This window comes from Erpetoichthys calabaricus, chromosome 4 (assembly GCF_900747795.2).
Source record: "Erpetoichthys calabaricus chromosome 4, fErpCal1.3, whole genome shotgun sequence".
Taxonomy (NCBI): domain Eukaryota; kingdom Metazoa; phylum Chordata; class Cladistia; order Polypteriformes; family Polypteridae; genus Erpetoichthys; species Erpetoichthys calabaricus.
In genome coordinates this window covers 34903470-34927811 of record NC_041397.2, presented here as the reverse complement: position 1 = coordinate 34927811, position 24342 = coordinate 34903470, and the positions used below count along the sequence as shown (strand labels likewise).

General features: G+C 38.4%; 1 protein-coding gene across 1 annotated transcript in view; it reads left to right on the top strand.

The window, feature by feature from the left end:
• b3glcta (beta 3-glucosyltransferase a) overlaps positions 1 to 22290 on the top strand; it is a 455564-nt gene extending 433274 nt beyond the window's left edge. The window contains exons 12-15 of the mRNA XM_051927190.1: positions 169 to 268; positions 15859 to 15978; positions 16081 to 16225; positions 21662 to 22290. Of these exons, the coding sequence (XP_051783150.1) occupies positions 169 to 268; positions 15859 to 15978; positions 16081 to 16225; positions 21662 to 21826 (530 nt within the window). The 3' untranslated portion in view covers positions 21827 to 22290. The remainder of the gene's footprint in view (positions 1 to 168; positions 269 to 15858; positions 15979 to 16080; positions 16226 to 21661) is intronic.
• Positions 22291 to 24342: the final 2052 nt, after the last annotated feature.

The following is a 24342-nucleotide window of genomic DNA, read 5'->3' as shown; positions in this document are numbered from 1 at the left end:
CATAAAAGTGTGCACTGCTATTTATATTCAGCTAAACTGGTTGCTTTAAAAGTACAAGTAGTTAAGATAGAGTTCTTTCTATATTACATTCTCTTTTTGTCCTATAAAGAACCCTTTTTTATCCTGGCAGGTGGTCTGAATTAATGTTTTCTTTCTTGTCATTTTTAGGTCATTGTGGGAAGACGTTTTCTATTTTGGAGAGATATGTCAGCAATGCAGTTCCAGAAACAAAGTGGCTGGTGATTGTGGATGATGACACTTTGATAAGGTACTATATTAAAAAAAAGAAACACCCTTCACCTGCTCCCTGTGATTACTCATGACATGATGTCTCCTTTGCTTTTTATTCTGCTAACAAAACGGGTATCCCTGAAACATAAAAACAATAGACTGAATTATTCTTGATTTAACAAAATTGCACAGACTGTAATACATTCTGGGGAAATAATTTATCTAATTCATTCTAAAGGTTTATAATTTATTAGTTAAAATATGAAATTGTTACAGATCTTCTCATTTACTTCTTTAAAATGTGTGTTATTTATTTAAGTTGTTTTACATCAGTTACATTTCAAGATTTTTTACAATGTTATCCATCTATTTGGTTTTCTTTCATCACTTTTGTCTTTTTTGTCATTTGCACATAAAAGAATATTGATAGTTTTTTTTAGAATGTTGCTTCTAACTTTTCGTTCTGTGATTGAATTTGAGGGGTGATCAAAAAGTTTAAATCTGATGTATTGTGAGAAATGCCACCAAATACAAATGAGTTTTTATTTTTTTTATAGGAATCCAAGTAAATGCTAATTGTTGTGACATTTATGACGCTTTTGTCTGCCAGTCAAATAAAATATGATGTTTCACTTGATAAGAGATAATACATGGAGGGTTCTGCGGAAGTTTCGTCTCTTCCAGGGGTGAGGCTCCTGAAGGCTTTCCCCCATCCACTTCATTTTGCTAGCAGCCTTCCTATGGGCAGCTGCAACAGAGCTACTCCCACAGAGACCAGAAAGTCAGTAGATGGATTGAGAGAGCATGGGACGTCATGAGGTTGCAGGAAAGGGGTGTGTGGCACTCCCAATATCTATGCAGAAGGACGAAGGTCCAAGTCTTTAGAGTCCTGGTGCTTCCTGTTTTGCTTTATGGTTATGAGACATGGACGCTCTCCAGTGACTTGAGATGAAGACTGGATTTCTTCTGTGTTGTGTAACTTCAGAGAATCCTTGGGTACTGCTGGTTTGATTTTATGTCAAATGAGCAGTTGCTCATGGAGTCCCGAATGAGACACATAGCCTGCATTGTTAGGGAGCATCATTTACAACACTACGGCCATGTGGCACGATTCTCCAGGGATGATCTGGCTCACAGGATCCTCATTATTGAGGACCTGAGCAGCTGGACCAGGCCAAGGGGGCACCCACATAATACCTGGCTGTGGCAGATAGATGGTCATTTCCAGAGAGTGGCAGTAGAAATGACAACCAGAATCCCGAGCTGTTTTGTCGTGTGGTGGGCATGGCAACATGCTATACCAGTGTATGCTTCCCAACCTGACCTGACCAGTTCTGCTTTACTAATTGGAGTACAGTAATCCCTCACCTATCGCGGGGGTTACGTTCCAGAGGCCCCCGCGATAGGTGAAAATCCGCGAAGTAGCGACCTATATTTATTTTATTATTTATACATATTTTAAGGCTTTATAAACCCTTCCCACACTCTTATAAACCTTTCTCACTCTCTTGTTAACCTTTCCCACGCTCTTATAAACACTTCCTATGCTCTTAAACACTTTCTACATTCTTAAACACCTCAGACCAACACTGCACACTGCACGCAGCGATCAGACGTCAATGTGTCTGCACTCGCTTTGTGAAGGGAGGCAGCTGAACTCACGCTGAGCAGAAATGGACTTTGAACTGCTTCTGCCAAAATGCCTGCTTGTCGCTCTGCGCGTTCGGAAGGAGAAGGAGGGGTGGGGATGTGTGAGGGCTGAATGCACGTTCACTCAAACCCCCCCTCCCCGGAGGCGCAGTAGGCTCCTGCCACTTCGCATTGTCAAGGGGGTGGGGAGCTGAATGAACGCTAAGGAGAAGTGGACTTTGTGCTGCTTGTCGCTCTGCGTGTCAATAATTTAAAAGCCTGTACATCACCAATTTTCCTGTCTCACTGTCTTGCCTTGCGTGAAGTTAAAATGTTTTATAAGAGTGAGATGTTACTCATATCCTTAGCCCGACATCCACATATCATATGTGTTAACAAAGTGTGTTTTATAAGTTTACATTTGTTTAAAGCATGTGGGATGGGTATTTTAAGGCTTAAACTATAAAAATGTTTATTTATATGGTCTTTCTATATCGCGGATTTTCTCCTGTTGCTGATGGGTCTGGAACATAACTTCCGCGATAGGCGGGCAATCACTTGTATTTAAAAACCCGCGAAGTCGTGAATCCGCGAAAAGTGAACCGCGAAGTAGCGAGGGATTACTGTACACCAAAGGATGCCTTCTTGGTAGAGGTGACCGAGAACTTTTTCGATTCTCTGAAATGGCTGGCTTCCCTGTATGATGCTTGGTTTATAGTTAATGCTATTTCACCCTTTATGACTTTAGGATTGTGGATTCCTTATCAGCCTGTTTTGACTAGGCTTCTGGGGCATCCAGAGACTGTGATAACTATAAGATACTTCATGGCAGAATTACCTCAGTTGTGAGAATTAAACAATTATAAGTACTTATCTGTATCATTTAGTGTGTAAAGCGGTCTTGTAATTTTACAAAGACAGAGTTATTCTCACAATTTTATAGTTGTGCTAAGGCTGCTGACCATTTAAATTGAACAGTACCTTGTCAGTTTCTACATGAATGATTGTTTGCAAAACTATTTATGACATTGATTTTAATAACTTAACAGTATTCTGTTGCTTTAAGGATCTTACATCATGATATGATTTTGGTTGCTTCTACTGCTAAATGTGCAGTTTTAAATAAATATTACCTTAATAGCAAATTTCTGTCAGTAATACAATCACTGATCAGAACATTGACTTTATGTTTATTATAGAAACCCGTCAGCAGCCTAATGAGAATTTCTTGCTAAATGAAGGAACTAGGGATGTGAATAAAAAAACCTTTAGCCAATTTAAAGGCTTCTGCTACCACCTCTATGCTGATGACACTCAAATCTTCCTCTCACTTCCCTCTTACAACCTACACGTTTCAGCCCAGATCGCCATTTTTCTCTGTGGCATGTCATCCCGAATGATTTGTCACCTTAAACTTAACCTTCAAAGTCTGATATCCTTCTGATTCTCCTTCCTCAAATTTGTCTCTTAAGCATTACTCTTGAAGATGTTATCTTTTCATCATTAGAAGTCATGGTCATGAATCTCAGCATGACACTGGACTTCTCAGATTTCTTCAGTTGATCCATATATGTCATTTGTTTTTTCATAATATTCAGAGGATCTGACCTTTCCTCACTAATTATGCTGCTTACCTCCTTGTTCATGCACTGTTCCTCTCTCAGCTGTGCTATTGCAGAATTTTTGTGGCAGGGTTCGCTGTCTAACTTCTCCACCTCCTCCAGAATGCAACTGCTCACTATTGCAGGAAGGATCCAGTTCAGTTGTAAGCTACTCTGAAAGGGCCTTTTCACTCATCTTCTCTTCCATCTCAGTGTCCTCTGAGTTTCTTTAACTTTGATGCACATGTTCTGATGTGCATTCCCCTTTTCTGGCTTTTGGTATTTAATTTTTCAGTCTCTTTGTTTAATGTTGTGAGTTATTTTTGCTCTTTGCCTCAAATTCTTACTCTCCCAGACCTCTCAAACACCATTGTAAGTTGTTCTACTTGGAAACAATAGCTGCTAAATTACTCCACACTTTCTGATGGAAGACCCTCTAACACTAGAATTACCAGAGTCTACGAAAAAACTCGTAGATCCGGCCCACCTTAAAACCGTTCTCACCTCTCTTTTGTCTTCTAAATGTGCCGATTAAAAGGAGCAGCGAGCAGCCGGCTATTCCATCCCCCACCGTCGCAGAACGTTCACTAAGTTTTCCCAGCTCATGGCTTGTTTGATTATCTGGGAGTGACTGAACTGCTGGAGTTTTAGAATGAAAATAATAGATCGCTATTTGGAATACATGCATTTCATGCGTGTTCCGTTTCTACAGTAATCTGTGTAAACACATTGCTAAAACAGAAACTTTTTCATATTTTTGTAATAAATGTTACAAAATGTAGGCATAAACTGTAGAATCTGTGAAGCCTGAAGTCCAAACATCAAATAAACATTTTCACAAAAAGTTCAAGGATGCTACAACAGCTTCCGTGGCTTAACGCTACGGTTTGCTGACTTGGGGCACAACAGCCCTGTCGTGCTACAGAGACGTGAGTTCGATTCCCAGCTTTGAAGAAAGTGTTTTTTTTTTTTTTCCTCAAACGGACATTGAATTTATAAATTGGTATGCACTGTAAATCGTTATCTTTAAAATGTCAATCGCGGTTATTTCTGTTGATTAATTCATGCTTTTTTACTTAGAGTCAGAACAGGAGCTTTTTCTGCTTATTCAGCTTTTGATCTGACTCAAACAGCACCAGTATAACTTCACACCCGATCTGACGCTGTTCGTTTTCAAATAATATTGCATTGCTTCGACGATGTTTTCTGATTGGTACTATTCGCGTCATAAAATGATTTCTTCAAAACGTCACATATATTTGTCTCTTTCTTTTTTTAAAATGTGCGTTGTAGCACGCGGCAACTGGCCACCTGCATGTTCTTGCGCACACTGAATAAGACCGCGCTATATGCAATCATCAGATTCAAATGTTAACAGTTATATAGCACAGAATGGAAATCAGCAGTTCTTAGCATTGCACCACGCAAGTTGTCATATCAACCGCCTACTGTAACTTGCTTTCTTTTTTCTTCGGTTATAGTCTTGAATAAAAGTGCACCTGTTTTGTTATACTTTTACATCAACATATGTTCCTGTGTTTGAGCTACATGGGCATGCTCAAAAAATACACGTATTATGCCACGAAAAGTGCATGCAGACACTTCAGTACACTGCAGAGCTTTAGCGCGTCTTTATGTGAAAACAGCAGTATCAGATGGGGAGTGTCTGATGATTGCATATAGCGCTGAAGTTACTGCTCTTTACTAGGCTTTCCTCTGCATGTCCGGGAGTACAAAAGAAACAGCATACAGCAACACGTGGGGACTGGCAATATTGGGGGAAAAAAACACGTGGTCGTATGTATCGTGATACACTGCAGAACTATAGAGCGTCTTTATGTGAAAACAGCAGTGTCAGGTGGGGGGCGGTAGGGAAGTATCCTGAACGCGACTGAGACAATGAAAAGTGAATTTAAAAAAAAAATAAAGCTAACCTTTACAAATATCATAAATTACACTGGCTGTTACAGACTGAAATCAAATGTATCTTTTTATTCTAAAACTAGCAAAATACCCGCGCTTCGCAGCGGAGAAGTAGTGTGTTAAAGAGGTTATGAAAAAAAAAGGAAACATTTTAAAAATAACGTAACATGATTGTCAATGTAATTGTGTTGTCATTGTTATGAGTGTTGCTGTGTTTTATATATATAAAATACACACACACACATATAAACATATATATACATATACATATACACATATATATACATATCTACATATATATATATATATATATATATATATATATATATATATATATACATACATATACACATCCACATATCAACATATATATATACACATATATACACACACACACGCTTTATGGGTGATGATTGTTTTACTCTTTTTATGTTTATTTTATTTTATTGTAGAATCAACTCCTATCTGCGCACAGCAGGGCAGCCGTGGGCGGATGCGTATGGTGTATTCACTCCATGTTATCGTGCATTGCGCTGTCAGTGGTATTTTGATAAAAGAATTTGAACAACATATAAGAAGCGTATAAATTATTAAACAGTAAAACATTAACATTTAAGAAGTAAAGTTACATTAAGTACTACCGCAGTGCCTTCGGGTATACCTCATTTTTTGTTTGCCCATTACATGCTTAAATGTATACGTTTTTTGGTGCACCTACCGGAGAACACGCAACATATAACCGAGCGTGGGAGAAGCATGGATTTTAAACACGCGTTGAGTTCATCTGCTGGTCTCCCTCGTGGAATAACTGGTAATGTTTGACTAAAATCTACAGCGAGTAAAACGACATTACCTCCTATTTTTTTTTTTACGATCTCTGAGATCTTGCTTTTTTCGGTTCAAGGCTTCATAAGCTCTTTTATGTTGTATGGTGTACTTATCCCAAACCATCATCTTTGAATGTTGCAAGACTTTCGCCTTGTATGTAGATCGGGGTAATTACATTCATTGCATTCCTAGTCTGAATCACAATCTGATTGTATGGGTGGTTACCTGGCACTGTAGGGTTGCCACCCGTCCTTTAAAATACGGAATCGTGGCGCGTTTGAGAATGAAATTGCGCGTCCCGTTTTGAATCAATACTGGACGGGATTTATCCCGTATTTTTTTTATCATTTTTTTTTTAAAGCACCGTCTCATGCAAATCATCCCACACGCATTTTATGAAGATGCCTCCTTTCCTACTTTTGATTGGGTAATACTTGATGTCATCGTTAGTTTGATTGGTCTTTTTAACTGTCCAGTGAGGAGGGCGTGTCTTTTAAGTACAGTCTGCAAAGTGTTGGCACTGAGATGTGGCGTCAGCGCCATAGTTGAAGCCCCTAACGTTGCGGTCAGCAAGTCGGCTAACATCCGCCATGTGCCGTCTTTCAGTTGCGAGAAGCAGATCATAGAATGGTTGAAACTGTTGCCCCTAACGTTGCGCCACGGCGTGTGGTTCGTTTATACCTCGTGTCTTCTCATTAAACTTTTATCTCGCGAATATGTTATTGCAATCCGCAGCGGGAGCGTTTGTATAAACTTAATTTAAACTTATGTTTTACACCGTGCTTTGTTTCCCTTATGAACATGCTTGTATGCTTAACTCGCTCCGTTCTCAATTGTTTAATTAATTTTTTGCTCTTCGCTGTTTGCGGCTCTTCCTCCATTTCCCCCCACTTCGTTCTTTTATCTCGCGAATATGTTATTGCAATCCTTAACGGGAGCGTTTCAATAAACTGATTGAAAATAGTTTTGCATTTACCTTTTTAGTAAAAGGCGAGCTTTTAAGCCTGAGAAATCACCCCGTAAATGCACACGTTTAATTGGACATGTGTTAATATGTATGGTTACACAGTTAAAAGACAGTGAACAATGTCAGTTACCTTTGTTCCCGCGTTTGATAAAAGGTGAGCTTTTAAGCCTGAGAAATCACCCCGTAAATGCACACGTTTAATTGCACATGTGTTAATATGTATGCTTACACAGTATTAAAAGACAGTCAAAAATTAACGTCATTTACCTTCGTTCCCGCGTGCGACTCGTGCTGTAAATCTCTTCCTTGTTTTTAGTTCATGTGATTACGTAGGAGGCGTGATGACGCGATACGTGACTCCGCCTCCTCCATTACAGTGTATGGACAAAAAATATGTTCCAGTTATGACCATTACGCTTTGAATTTCAAAATGAAACCTGCCTAACTTTTGTAAGTAAGCTGTAAGGAATGAGCCTGCCAAATTTCAGCCTTCCACCTACACGGGAAGTTGGAGAATTAGTGATGAGTGAGTCAGTCAGTCAGTGAGTGAGTCAGTCAGTCAGTGAGGGCTTTGCCTTTTATTATTATAGATAGTGAAAATAAGAACACTTCTCAAAATGGAGTTGTGCAGGATCGAACTCACGACCTTTGGATTCCCAGTCAGCAACTGATACTGTTGCGCCACGGAAGCAGTGATAGCTAATGCGTGTCAATGTCACACACTAAGGCGGCTTTTTTTGGCGGTGGCTTTTTTTTTTGTACCTTTTGTGAAAGTGTTTCTTTGATATTTGGACTTCAGGCTTCATACATTATATAGTTTATGCCTACATTTTGTCATTTGCTACTAGAATATTGTAAACCGTTTCTGTTTTAACAATGTGTTTACACAGATTACTGTAGAAATGCAACACATATGAAATGCGTGTGTTGCAAATAACAATCTATTATTTCTACTCTAAAACTCCACTTCACTCCCAGATAATCAATCAAGGCATGAGCTGGGAAAAGCTTGTTTACGTTCTAAGTCGTTGGGGGGATGGAATAGCCGGCTGCTGGCAGCTTGTCTTTATCAGTACATTTAGATGACAAAAGACGCTGGCGGAGAGGTGAGAAGGGTTTTAAGAAGCGATTTAAGGTGGGCCGGATCTACGAGTTTTTTCGTAGGCTCTGGTAATTCTAGTGTTAATTAATCGCTTTGAGAAATTGGTTAGTCTCATTGTATGATTGGTTTTACCAGGACTTATCTTCATCTTAAATTAAAAAAAAAAAAAAACATTCAGGGAGACCATCAAAACTGGTATTCTCCTGCATTTGAGTTCAACACTATAGTGAGCTGACATGGTCATCATTCCTGATGACAATGGTTTTTAACCAGCACTGTTTAAGTTTATTTGTTATCTCTCTATTATAAAAAAAAAATCATGGAAGGTTGGAAGGAGATGAGACATGATTTTCTCAGAGACACTTTCACATCCCGCGAGATGAGTCTTTGTGCCAAGAGATTTAAACTTGCCCGTGGCCAGAAATAAAACAAAGAGTAGATGACAAAGTAAAATGTTGTAAAGAATTTCAAAATGTTGGCGCGGTACACATGCAGAGCAGGTTAGAGATAATGGAAATACGAAACTTCGAAAGTCTCAAAAAAAGGATATTAAAGATCACATTAGCGCAAACAAACAAATTATTACTCAGTGAAATAACGGAACAGCGAAAAGAGATCGAATATATTGTTCGGATTTAAACTTTAAGTCGGAGACTTGTAGATCGTCCAATTCGTGTTGCTGTCAGGGAAAAAAAAAGTGGTGTTTCTTCCCAATGCAGAGGCGTATCCGTGAGAATTAAAAGATTTGTTGTTTGGTGAAAGTGAAATCCTGTGAGAGAAATCATTTCTCATTTGTGTGAATGCTATTGTCAGACACATTTCTTGTAGAGAGAAAGATAGCGATATTCACTCACGGGCAGTTATATGTTGCATTGTCACGATGCACAATAGACCCCCGCGAAGTCGTGGTTCAGAGTTTGCGGCCTCAGTCATTCGCGGATTTTTCCTTAGAACCTATCTAATAATTGTTAGCGGAAACCGCAAATATCCTCCGCAATTTTTATGGCTTTTTTCGTGGCAATACTGTACTGTAGAGAGAATAGGAAGCAACTGTAGAGGAAAACGCAAATTTGAAAGTGCAACTTCCAGCAGTCCCTGCAGTGGCTGTGATTGGTCTTCTGCTGAGGGTGCAGGGGCTGTTGGGGTCAAAGGATGTCAGCACGGCTTTTTAAAAGGGAGCCGGTGACCAAAAGCAAAAAAAAAGTTTTTGTAATTTGTGTTTCAAGTTCCTGTCAGTCTGCCTTCTGTTGGGTTACCTGTACTTATTCATTTTGTCCTGGATCATTTCGTGCGTCTGGATTGTCTGCCATCTGCCTGTGTACATAAGGACTGTAAGTGGATTTATGGCCATTCTGCAAAGAAAGGAGCACTCTTGAACCCGTCCACCCGCCTTCACCATTTCAGGAACTAGCGGTAGGACTATCTTTACATTCCCATTCAACTATCTATTTTCATCATTACATTTCATCCATTGCCGTTTTTCATGATTTACTGTGTGTGTTTTGTTTGTGCTTTGTTGTATTTAATGTGTAATCGCCGTAAGGGGAACAGGGGTGGTATCGTGGTTTTCATTTATTTCATTTGCTTTCATTACATTCTTTATTTTCTGTTTGATTGCCAGTTTGCTTTGTTTTTGTCTCTGTTTGTGAGTGCATGCGGCTCGGGCCAAGGCTGGGTGCATCCCTGGAATCTCCACCATAAAAATAAATAAATCACCATCTTCTTGACGGTGTGAATCTTAGCGGCACCAGACCGCTACAGCGTTATTCATTTCTCCTTGCTGCTGATTGACTGTGAAGCATCTCCAGCTGAGTGTTCTTGTGTTTTCCGTTTTTATTCCTCTTAACCCTTAAACCGCCACAACCGGCTATAGTCATTTCCCAGTGCCATTTGCGAGCATGCAGGAGCTGATCAGTCAGTGCCGTGCATTCGATGAGCAGCCAGCACACGACCACTGCCGGCCTCTGCAGCACTGCAGCCTCACTGTCCCTGGCATTGAGCCACTGCACTAGACTAGCCTGCAAGCATCAGCGCTTACCTCTTTGTGCTTGCGTGCAGCCAGTTCAAGCGCAGTTGGCTCGGTGATTTACTGAATTTCATCCATGGTGTCAGTTGCACCTTGTACATATTGTTCCAGTAGTTTTTTAAATAGTTTTTACAGTTCATTAGCAGTGTGTAAAATGATCAGTGTTGCAGTAATTGTGATGCGCTTTGCATGAAGAAAATTGTGTTCCATTAAAATTTCACTTTTTCTTTGTGAATTGTGACATTTACTTAAAAAGTGCAGCAAAAAAGTATTTGGCGTCCAGGGATGCATTAACCCCCAAGTATGTGGCAGTTTAAGGGTTAAAGCCCCAAGATGCCACCGAAACGCCCTGCACCTTCTAAGGCATCTGGCAATGAAAACACACTTGGATGAATTACAGTAAATATAGCGGTAACATCAGTATTTTACATTCTTAGCACTGCGGGAAACATAGCAGTACAGTACTGTGCAGTATACAGGTTTACCTTTACATTCTTTTTTTTAGGTAATGTATTAAACTGAATTTGAAGTTAAATTAAAGTGTTTTGGGGGCATATTTAGGGTTTAAGCTATAAAAATAAGCATTTTTTTAACCACATCCAAAATTCGCAGTTTTTCACAATTTGCGGGTGCTCTAGGAACCTAACCCCCTTGAATTTTATGGGTGTACTGTAATTCCAAACACAGAATCAAAATTCAATGCGATATTGATGCAAAGATAAAAGCGAAAAGAGATCAAATATATGGACATAGGGCATATGACAGAATTGCTCCGTGCGAGTTGCAGATCATGCAACACGGCAGCAGCAGCAACCCAGCAACTGATTGAGCAAAGAGGAGGTAAAAAAAACTGTATTTGTTTCCCATTGTATCACCGTTTAAGAGGGGGTTTAGGAGGAGCGACCATGTCTCCTTGGGGTGCGTTCAGCCCCCCTCTTCACAACGCGAGTGGCAAAGACGTCAAAGTGGCTGGTCATAGGGTATGGGCAAGCGAAGCAAGCAGGGGGTGCCCCCTAGTATGCTTATATAATTGTTTTTCGTTATGTGTTTTTCTTCCATGATTATCTTAATATTCTCAACTCCTTTCAATTTCTTAACCGCTTTTTCCTGGAGGCAGCAGGCCAAGCAATGCTGTCCTTAGATATAGATTCCAGCTCTTACTGGGAAATTCCCAAACCATCCAAGCGATATAATCCCTCCAGTATGTCCTGGGTCTGTTACAGGGTCTCAGTGGGCCACATCTGGAGCAGCTCAAGTGGGAGCCGCTCAGAAGACATCCTGACAATATGCTCAAACCACACCTGGCACCTCTCTATCTGGAGGAGCAGCAACTTTACCCTGAGACTCTCCCAAATCACTGAGCTTCTCGCCCTATCATGAAGTGTCACCCCAGCCACTCTGTGAAGAAACCTCATTTCTGCCACTTGCACTCACGATCTCAAAGAAAAATAAGATAGAATAAAATTTTCCATACTTAAAACTGCTTTTCTGTCAAAGAAAAATATAGTAAGAAAAACATTGTGCAAAGACTGCAAAAGAAGTGAACATAATAGTATGAATAAATACAAGTAAGAATGCCAGTGTATTCTATACACATGATAATAAACTTGAACTTTTTTATGATTCCACATATGATAATATTCTTGGAAACCTGAGTCACTAAGCAGTTTGTGCTACTATTTTGTTATGTACTCAATAAATTCAAAGAAGTAAGACAGTGTGTGCTTCAGGTTTAAAAATATAACTTATTTTGTAACTGTTATGTTTATTTTAGTGGGAGTTAAAGATGCACTTTGTAGGTGTTAGCAAAATTGTCTCAAACACAGAAAGCAGAAATTTAGACTGAGCAGCAATTTAACCACTGTTAAAAGTGGTGTTAAACAGGGATCAGTACTAAGTTCAATACTGATTACTTGCAACACCAAATTGGTTGGATTAGCTCGTTAAGCCTTGAACTTCATAGACAGGTGTGTCCAATCATGAGAAAAGGTATTTAAGGTGATCAGTTGCAAGTTGTGCTTCCCTTTGACTCTCCTCTGAAGAGTGACAGCATGGGATCCTCAAAGCAACTCTCAAAAGATCTGAAAACAAAGTTTGTTCAGTATCATGGATTAGGGAAGGCTACAAAAAGCTATCTAAGAGGTTTAAACTGTCAGCTTCAACTGTAAGGAATGAAATCAGGAAATGGAAGGCCACAGGCACAGTTGCTGTTAAACCCAGCAGGTCTGGCAGGCTAAGAAAAATACAGGAGCGTCATATGTGCAGGATTGTGAGAATGGTTACAAACAATCTACAGATCACCTCCAAAGACCTGCAAGAACGTCTTGCTGCAGAAGGTGTATCTGTACATTGTTCTACAATTCAGTGCAACTTGCACAAAGACCACCTGTATGCCAGGGTGATGAGAAAGAAGCCCTTTCTGCACTCACGCCACAAACAGAGTCGCTTGTTGTATGCATATGCTCATTTAGACAAGCCAGATTCATTTTGGAACAAAGTGCTTTGGACTGATGACACAAAAATTGAGTTATTTGGTCATAACAGCGCTTTGCATGACGGAAGAAGAACACCGCATTCCAAGATAAACACCTGCTACCTACTGCCAAATTTGGTGGAGGTTCCATCATGCTGTACAATAACAATCCTCCACTCCCAGCAGCTTCGTCTCCCAACTTTGGCTCAGCTTGCTGGATCTCCAACAGTCCTTTATATATTCCATGACCCAGAAATATTTCTCCTCTTCTTCCAGGTCAAACGCCACATCATCCTCCTCAAGCATCCTGGAAGTACTGTGGGCTTCTGTCCTCGTGACTCCGAAGTACTTCCGGGTTGTAAGAAAAGTAGGAGTCCCCAGGTCCTTTATTAGCTCCCCCTGGAGATACCCATGGCACCCAAAGGGGCTGAGAAAATGGACTCTACGTCCCATGATGCCCTGCGGGAATCCGGGGTACATTTACTGTCCAGGGGAGCTGCCACCTAGCATCCTGGGGGAGGCATTGTCCTGGTCAAGCTGCCCTTCTCCATTCTTCCCATCCTGGGACGTCCCGACCGGATTGAGCTTCCTACTGTCTCTCACATCTGTTAATCCAATAAACTTAATGTCACTGCTGAAATACTACTGTTTCCATAAGGCATGTCGTATATTAAAAGGAAGTTGCTACTTTGAAAGCTCAGCCAATGATAAACAAAAATCCAAAGAATTAAGAGGGGTTCCCAAACTTTTTCATATGACTGTGTATATATATATATATATATATATATATATATATATATATATATATATATATATATATATATATATATATATATATATATTTGTACACCAAGTGGGGGAGATAAGTACTGAATGTGTTTTTCAGTAAATACTAGGGGGCTTCACCTGCCAACCCATGGCTTGCGCTATGCGCCAGTCACTTAGCATTTCTGCTGCTCGCATTGTGAAGAGGGGGGATGAATGCACCCCAAGGAGACGCGGTCACTCCTCCAAAACCCACTCTTAAACAGTGATACAATGGGAAAGTTTTTTTTTACCTCCTCTTTGCTCAATCAGCTGCTGGATTGCTGCCGTGCCGAGTGATCTGCATCTCACACGGCGCACTTCTGTCATATCACCTATGTCCATATATTCGATCTCTTTTCACTTTTACCTTTTCATCAATATCGCATTGAATTCTGATTCCATGTTTGGAATTACATTGTGACAACGCAACATATAACTACCCATGAGTGAATATCGTTTCTTTCTCTATACAAGAAATGTGTCTGACAATAGCATTCACACAAATGAGAAGTGATTTCTCCCACGGGATTTCACTTCCACCATACAACAAATCTTTTAATTCTCGCGGATACGCCTCTTCATTGGAAAGAAACACTACTTTTTTTTCCCTGATGGCAACCCGAATTAGACGATCTACAAGTCTCCGACTTAAAGTTTAAATCAGAACAATATATTCAATCTTTTTTTGCTGTTCCATTATTTCACCAAGTAATAATTTCCATTTGTTTGTGCTAATGCGATCTTTACTATCCTTTTTTTGAGACTTTCGAATTTTCGTATTTCCATTATCTTTAACCTGCTCTGCATGTGTACCGCACCAACATTTTTGAGTTCTTTATGACATTCTACTTTGTCATCTACTCTTTTGTTTTATTTCCGGCCCCGGGCATGATTAAATCTCTTGGCACAAAGACTCGTCTCACAGGACGTGAAGTGTCTATCTGAGAAAATCACGTCTCATCTCCTTCCAACCTTCCAAGATTTTTTTTATAATGGAGAGATATTTCCAATGAGGCTACTCACATGAAATTCTCACCAGACATTGGTATTAACTCAAGAAATCCATAAATATAAAGAATTCACAACATTAAAAGTCATAAATAAAGGTATGTGTATGTAATAAGGTGGAGTGACACAGGGAAAAATTATTGAACAAGCAAAGAAAAAGCAGTACACAAAGGCAAGGAAGGGCAAGGAACATGCTGAAATCCATAAGGAATTAGAAAGTAAATCCATCTCCTGTATATCCAAATTAATATTAGCTGGGTTAGTACATATTAATGGGCTATATAAAGGGGGTTTGCTGCCAAGGTGTCGCATAAGAAACTTCTCATGATGGGTAACAGCAAAGTGCTCTCCCAAGACCTTGGAAATCTAATTGTAGCAAACCATATTGATGGAACTGGTTACAAACGTATTTCAAAACCTCTGAATCTTCCAATAAGCACCTTTGGAGCCATTATCCACAAATGGAAGGAACATCACTCCACCATCACCTGGCCATGCACAGGAGTTCCTCGCAAGATTTCTGACCTGGGAGTCAGAAGGATAATCAGAAGAGTAGCCCAAGAGCTAAGGACCACTCGGAAAGAGCACCATGACATCTATACATGCTCATTCCTTCTGTGTTATCATGATATTTCCACTACTTACTCTTTACCTACTGTTACCAGGCTGGTCTACTGTCGCACCTTAACACTAGAATTGCCAGAGCCAACGAAAAAACTCGTAAATCTGACCCACCTTAAATCCCTTCACACCTCTCTGTCAGCGTTTTTTGTCTTCTAAATGTGTAGATAAGCAGCCTGCTATACCATCCCCCCCCCACCCCCACCCCCAGCTTGCCTGAAGAAGGGGCCTGAGTTGCCTCGAAAGCTTGCATATTGTAATCTTTTTAGTGTGTCTTAAGGATATAAGAAACACATATGAGAAGGATGGGAAGGACATATAGGTATTGATCAGTCAAATCAATCCCAGGTACCTGCAGGTGTGGAGGAGTAGGGTTGACCACTGCACCACCCTTTTTCTTTCTTCCTAAACTTCACTTTAAACTGAGTTAAAACTATTGCTGTCATTATTGTACATTTTAGGCATTACTGAATTTAGTACAGCATTATAAAATTGTAACAAATTCAGATTAGTTTTGCCTGCAGTATACTAAAAATTATTTTGTCTTATTATATAGCTAAATGTGGCCAATTTAAAATAAAGAAAAATACAAAAAGATAGTAAAACCATCTTTTGTTGTTTCTTCACTTGAAATTTTTGCAGTGTCCCAAGACTCCAGAAACTGCTGGGCTGTTACAATCCGAATGAGCCTGTATTCCTTGGAGAGCGTTATGGATATGGCCTGGGGACGGGTGGATACAGCTATATCACAGGAGGAGGAGGGTATGTTGCTGTCCTTTCATTAATAGGTGGCTACTTTTCCTTGCGTACACTTTTGCAAGTCTGGTTAGTATCTACCCCCTTTTTTTGTTGTTTCTGTTTCAGAATGGTCTTCAGCAGACAGGCAGTTTTGAAATTGCTTGAGAGTGGGTGCCGTTGCTATAGTAATGATGCTCCTGATGATATGGTCTTAGGAATGTGCTTCAGTGCTTTGGGTATACCTGTAACCCACAGCTCACTTTTCCATCAGGTAAATGCATTTAAGTAATAAGTCTGATTTTTAAATAAAATAAATTGGTGTTTATAACATCTCAACATTACAATTTTCTAGGTGTTATATATCAACTTATGATTCGGTTATAAACTTAGGTAAACCTTCCTTCATCTCATGTATGTTTCTTCCATTAAGAAGAAGATCGGAGAGCAATACAGAATACAAGTGAACAATAATTAGTAATACTATTTTAGAAATGCAAAAAAAATGTTTAAATTATTGAACATAAAAACACCAAATAATTTTTCTATAAAAGTAATTGCAACTGTAATTTAAATAAACAAATTTAATTAACACCCTTTCCTCTATCAATTTTTATTTATTTTATTTAATGAAATGTAATTGTGGTTCTTTAAAATATTAGTAGAACAAAATGAAACTTGTTGTTTTTCTTCATGAAATTACACACTTTCAGATACGTAATAGGGTCAGTTCCCAAAACCTAATTAGATATTTACGCAAGTGTAAATTGATCCTATCTCTTAATTAGGCCTCATAGGCATGTGTTAAGTACTGCAATGAAAATATTAAAGACGTTATTTCTATCAGTTTTTAAAAAATATTTAAGGAAAAAGTTTAACTTTACTTCAGTGGTCCTTACATTAGTCTCAGCTTATTGTACCTCACTGCTAGCCGTGTTGTGGGTGACAAAAGACTTTGTGCTTGTGATTGATAGCAAGTACAAATTAAGAAATGAAGCTGAAGGAGAGAGCGAAAGTGCACCACGTGAGCACTGCACTGCTACAAATCTTGTCGAATGGGTGAATGCTAAATTTCATAATTTAGAGTTCTTACTTCTGGCTTTTGCGTAACAATCTGCATAGGTTCAAGACAGCATAAGTCACATATTACCTAACCTGAGGTGTATGTGCATTTACCGGACATCAACATCAGGAGATGTACTGACATTGGAAACAGAGATGTACTGAGATGCTGATGTCATCCATATGAGTCGAAGTGGAAGAAGTGCTGAGTGTTTTGTGTTACTGAGACATGAAAGTTAATTAAAAGACAAATCTTGCTCCTAAAAACTTTGTTTTTTGGTTGCAGCTAAGGAGGTGTGCATGACTTTCAAGCTTTTTTTTCCTTCAGAAGGTTTTTTTTTTTTGTTTATTGCCCACACAGGAGCAAAAGTTTCTGAGTGTTTAGGAAGTGTTTTGAAAAAGTTTTTTGTTACTTATGCTTGTTCTTGTTACTTGAATTTAAAATTAGCATCAGCAAGACAGTCTGTGGAAGCTGAAACAGTGAATCTCTAAGTAAATAATCAGTGTTATAGTGACAAATAATTGAAAGTGGAAAGAAGTTAAGGCATAGAAAGGGTAATTGGATAAAGCACAGTATATAGTACATTCATAAGCATTTATTTTAAGTACAGGTAGTTGGCTGACTTCAAAGTGATTAAAAGAGGGGCTCAGTGGCATGTAGACAGGCCTCTAATGAGGAAGCACCGATCAGGCACAAGTGGCTGTAGAAGCAGACAAGAGAATAAGGAAATTGCTAGTGACAGATATTCAGTAAGCATGTTTTCTTAGTAAGAAGGAAGAAGTGTATAAAACTTTTACTAGTTTATAGCTAGCACAATTAAGGGGGTGAGAGCTCTAGGGTTCATTAATAATGAAGGAATACAAAGGATGTGAATGGAGTGCTTCAAAGTAATGAAGTAATAAGTGGGGCACAAAGTTAGGAGAACAGACAAAGGAAAGGAAAGTTAACCTCCAAGTAAGATGAACAGCAGGCAGTCAAGAGGAAGAATATTACAGAAGCTTAATGGGCCAGAAATAAATGTAATAGTTCTTTAATATTTTTTTACTTTAATTATATAAGTTAAATCATTTATATTTTGAGTAGTTTTATTAATCCAAAGACAACTTTCAATAATAGTGCAATGCAAGTCCTGTTAGATCTTGGACTTTTTAGAGGATGGTTTGAAGGAATCAGTCCTCTTTGAAAGGCTATGTCTTCAGGAGATGCCAGCTGATCCAGCACCTCAGATTCAGGGTCACTGAACTGGAGGAGCTGGTTTGGATGCATTGTGTTAGAGGATTGGCAGACCTGGCCCAGATGTCTTTTACAGAGAAATTTTAAACTTTTAACGTAGCATGGGAGGAGATTCCAGACCAGACAGGTAGAGATAGATGGGTCATGGTCACAAGTCAAAGGGTGCACACTGTCTGGAGGCATCAGCCTCACAATTTGAAGGTCAAAACTGTTTATAGGTGGTGCTGGATGATGTCTCTGAAGACTCAGAAATATTAGGCAGGCATAGGCATTAGAGCCTCAACAGGCCATCACAAAACCAGTCTCCAGAAAGAGAAAGGTTGTGATTGTTGGGGGCTCAATCATTAGGGGATTTGAAGTATTGGTTTGCTTCAGAAACACAGAGTTTAGCATGGTTTTTTTTGGTTTCCAGGTGCACAGATGGGAGATCTCCTGGGAAACGTATACAGTATATGCTCTTGGCCAGAGTAGATATGAACCTACAGTAGTTGTCATTGTCCAAGTTGGAACAAATGGCATACATAAGGGCAGGTTGTCAGTACTGCAATACAAATTTAAAGAGTTAGGTGCCATACTGAAGAGAAGAACTGACAAGGTGATGTTCTCCGTAGTTCTGCCTGTGTCTTGCACCAGTCCAGGTAAGACCAAGGAGATTAGAAGGCTTAACACGTGGCTGAAATCTTGGTGCAGGATAGAAGGGTATAGTACCTGAAGGGACGAACAATAGTGTATAAATATATATATGCATAATAATTTGATTTTTAACCCAAAGTGTCAGTACAAAAGTAAATAAAAAATACATTAAAAATAGCTTGTTTTAATGCTAGAAGTATCAAAAATTAAATACCTGTAAGTGAGTGAAAGCTGTATGTAGCTGAATATAATTATATTATAGCAATAACAGAAACCTGGCTAAATAGCAAAGATGTGGATGAATATAATATAGATGGGTACACATTTTAGGAAGGATGAATAGAACAGAAAAAGAAGGGTGGTTGGCTTTTAGATCCAACAGAATGCAAGTCTTCTTCATTTGGATGATGAGCCACATTTTAGTGAGGATGTCTGGATTCGTCTGGAAGGTATTAGGGAAAGGGGTCTTATTTTAGACAGTAATTTCAATGTGCATCTTTTATAATATTAAAAAGGCAAATTTACAGGGTGATATTATAGTCATGGGATACTTTAACTACCCAAATATTAACTGGACTAACCTTGCAAACAGGAATAGTAAAGGAGTATTAAAAAATACAGATAGTGAAATAGAAAATGATCCAAACTAGCATTTTTCTGAAGTCTTCACATGTGAGTAAGTGGATAACATCACAGCAGTAAAAGGGACTACTAAGGAGGTACTGAGTGATTTGGAGATTGCAGAGGGAGAAGTGCTGCTTAGATCAAATAGGCTGAAATCAAGCAAATCACCAGGACCAGATAACATTTCTCCTCTAGTTCTTAAGGGTTAGTGAGTACAGATATAAATCCTTGATGCATATTTTTAGGAAGTCACTTCGTAGTGGGGAAATTCTGAAGGACTGGAAAATGGCAAATATTATCCTGTAACAGTAAAAACTTTAATGTACATCCAAGGTTTTTTTTTTATAAACTGTATTTAATTTATTAACAATATTGTGGATTGATATAAAATAAAAAATTAGAAAGCCTTACATTTAGATAATTTGACTGTACAACACATATACATGTTAGAGCATAAAATTAATGTGAATCAGCAAAACAAATGGCAAGCATTTTATTTTCTTTAAGGTATTTCATCATAGGGCTTATAAAGAATGATATGATCATCATGTAATACCTGATTTATGTTATTTTGTGAATGTAATGAATGTATTCACATATTATTTCTGTCCTTTAACTGAAAAACAGATAACTGCTTAAAACCAGCACTAAATAATTCAAACATTACTCTGCTCTTGTCATATATTAAAATAATTCACAACATTTTTAATTTCACAAATTGATGAAAGCTCCTTTTATTGAAACATACTATGAAGAGCAAGTTTCTCATAAAATCATTTTGTCATGTTTGTGAGATTTGCTGCTGTGAGTCTATGGAGGAGACATTAGCTAGTTAAGAACACCTGCTGATGAGTAAAGTTTAATCCACAGGTCATTTTAATTCAGATTTCAAATGTCACTTACCCGATGCTTTAAATTTTTAAATCTTTTTCTCCTTTTTTTTAAATTTGTCCTAACTCTAAGGCTGCATTTGTGAAATCAAACTTGTTAATTAAAGTTTATTGCATAATTGCCATAAAACAGCCTTTGTGTTGTGGTATCTCAGATAAACGATCAGACTTTGCTGTTGCTTATGCCTATGTACTAATCCAGAATTAGACATTGACTTGGTAATTATTCCTAATTGGAGACAACATTTCATCTGCTTTAGTGAATGAAAGATTAGGTGTACTAGTAAACTAACAAATATTTCTTTGGTTTAAAAAAAATGGTGAACGATACAAATTTAGTGTGCTAATTTTGTGTTCTTGATATTATGTGATTTCATTAACACACTGCACATCAAAAGATTGGAGAGATTTGCCGTGTACTATTTGCTAAATCATTACTCAAATTCATTTATAGAACTATGAAATGAAGATTTTGATAAAAGATTGTGTCTGTGTGTTTGTCTGGTTGCTGTCTATCATTCCAACAAGTGGCACATTACAAATATTTTTAGCGATAAAACGCATTGCAATTATCATTCCAGTAAATGGCACATCAGAAACATTAACACAGCTTTTACGAATCCTCCAAATGGCATACAACATGAGACGTAAGCATTGCATGGTGCACTGCAAACGTTAACACTGAGGTCTACATTAATTACTTAGATGGGTAGCATAGCTAATTTAATACTGTATAAACAGCTAAAGTCTGTTAATATTAAATATGGGTGTAAAACAAACCTTGAATCTTTTGACTCATTGCGATTTTGCAAGCCATCTTGTGATTAAAGGGTCTATGTCCAGCCAAGGCCTAGGATCACTCCTGGTGTCTGCTTTGGGTCTGTAGATGCTCACACCCACCAAGGTACAATGCTCTGTGTCAGCCCCTAAGACTATACCACCCACAAGCCCCCTATAACCCTTAAAAGACAATGTGAAATGGGTGACCTCATGCTGTTTCATTTCTTCCATCTGCCTTCTAACGTTCTGGGGAACATTGACTGCTTCCTCCTCAACTGCAATTTTGTCTCTATTTCAGGGCCTTGGTTGGCACCTTCTCTTTCCTGTCTGGTAACCTTTTGCCCAACATGCAACCTTCACTTGTCATATATTAAAAGGATGTGTGAATTTGTTCTTTTTCATAATACCCAAAAATAATTACTCTACTTGTCTACAATGATTGTTTTTTGAACATTTGATTTATTTTAATGATTTGTTCATTCCTCAGGCAAGACCTGAAGATTATTCAAAGGACTACTTGTCTCACCAAATTCCAATTTCTTTTCACAAACACTGGAACATTGATCCAGTAAGTGTCTATCATAAATGGCTGAAAGAAGACTCATACCCAGAAAATGTGCAGGGACACAAAGGAATTAGAGAGGACCTTTAATTCAAAGACTGCTGCTTCAGTCAAAAACCTCATTCTCGAAGAAAAGGAAAAACGGTTTCATTATTTTTGACGTTCACTTCCTGAAAGAAAAATAGATTTAGCATCTGCATACAGTTAATTTACATCTTATATTACAGTTTTTTGTTGCAGTAGTTACTTAATAATCTGTTGAGTGTTTAATGTGATAGCAAGAATTAAAGGACTATGCACAAAAATGTAATTCTTTTTGCAAGTGAAAAACAGCAAAATTAGTTTTCTTCAATGAGAAGTGGGATGATGAGCACTCCAAAGCCTGGGAGATGTGAAAAGAAGAATGAGAGACACTTGAGATTTTACCACTGGATTTAATCCTGAATCACATCTGTAATCATGTGCTGCTATTGGCACATTCCTAAAATAAAAAGTGTAAAGTATTTTTGGATTTAAGTACCTTTAACTGTTTTTAGTTCAAGTGCTTACTTAAACTGGGCAAAAATAAATTATTTAAGGAATTATACATAAGAATTTGCTTCATTCTTTTCTTGATCACTAGGGTACACTTATTAAAATTTAATATATTGATTTTTGAATCAAATTGTGTTAAGAATTATTATTTGTGATATGCTGATAATAGAATGAACTCTGCCCAAGCACAGGAGGTTATATGGATTATGAATTGCATTCTCTGTATAAAAGTATCTACAAAAATAACTTCCAACTTGTGATCCAACCTTAATAACATTTATACATGTTATGTTGTTCGAATTGGATAGTCTGTGCCACTAAATTAGTCCATATTCAAACACTATGTTAATGTGGTAGCATTAATGAACAAAAAACTATCTTAGATTTCACTAAACTAGGTGGAATGGCATATCTATACTCAGGAGAATTGTTAAAGATGGAGCTAGGTAGAATATAGAATGAGGCAGATGGAAATTATTGTAAATAAATGTGATTTTTACACATAAGAAGAAAAAATGTTAGATATGATTATACAGTAGAGGTCTGAAATATGAAAGGACACATTATGGGAAGGACCTAGGAGTTATCAGAAGTGATGAAGAAGGCTAATGAGATGTTATATGCAGTAACATGCTGTGTCGAGTACCAGTCAAAAGCTGTTTTGCTTAAATTGTTCAACACACTAGTGAGGCCTCATCTGAAGTTCTACTTCAGCGTAGGTCTCAGTATTACAAAAAACAATATTGCAGTGGTAGAAAAGGTCCAGTTACAAGCTGCTAGACGTACTTGGTTTAGGGACTACAGGGAAAAGGAATGATTGAAAAAGTTGACTTTATCCCGTTTAGACAAGCAGAGGCTAAGGTGAAACATTATATAGAGCTGGGGAGTGCAAACCTGGTCCTGACTAGCATAAATGGGATCAAGTTTTTGTTCCAACCTGATTATTTAATTAGAAATCAATCCTTGCAAATAACAGATCTTATTTGATTTTATGGCTTGTTAGGGTTTTCATTCTTCCATGTCAGGACATTCTTATGTGGTAGATTTTTTCCTTTCAGATTTGTAGCTTGACGCTGATGAGTAATTCTCAGTCCTTCACTATTTTTTCCTCAGTTTCCTTCCACATCTATACATATAAAAGGCAAAGCCCTCACTGACTCATCCCTAATTCTCTCACTTTCCATATAGGTGGGAAGCTTAAATTTCGCATGCTCATTCCTTGCAGTGTACTTACAAAAGTTAGTTATGTTTAATGTTCTATTGCAATACCCAAAGGGGGGAAATGGGTGTACTCCCTAAACTGTATATATAGATAGGGGAAACCCCTCCTCACTATTTCTGCAACTTCCAATATACTTAGGAAGCCCAAATTTCCTATGCTCATCCTTTACATTGTACTTACAAACATTAAGTATGTTTCATTTCACGCCGTGCCCCATAACAAACTTTCAAAAATAATGTCGTCTTTTTGGCGGTTCTCACCATTATGCTGTAAGGAACTTTCGAAAAAGACCTCTCCTTTTGGTGGTTTCATTCCTTATATCCGTTAACAGAGGATTTATTTCACGGCAGAGACGCACAAGGGCCACCCCCGGTACCCTTTCCTTTTTCCGCACGGCTGCTGTCCGCGCACCTACCACGTGGTTGGCTCCCTGCCTATATACATTAACGACATCCCGCGCTCATGTGCCTCCTCACTCGCTTCCTTACTTTCCTAAGCTGTTCGTTGTGCTCACTGCTCCCTTGTTCTTTACTCCACTGCTTCAAGGGTGGAAGGACTGCTCATTCTTCTTTCAGGCTACCTCTAAACCTCACCCATACTGATTCCTATTCAAACGCCTCCAATTTCCAGGAACAGTCTGCTTCGCTATGATAATAAATAAGTCACAGGGCCAGACTCTAAAAAAGTTGCATGCTCAAGAGTCAGCTCAGTAGACATCTTGGTCATTTTACAGCCCAAGGGCAGAACTGCAAACGTCGTTTACAAAGAGACCCTTACATCCTAAAAATAATAAAAATGTGCATTTCTCATACACAACATTTACAATCATAAATTAAACTCTTTACAATCA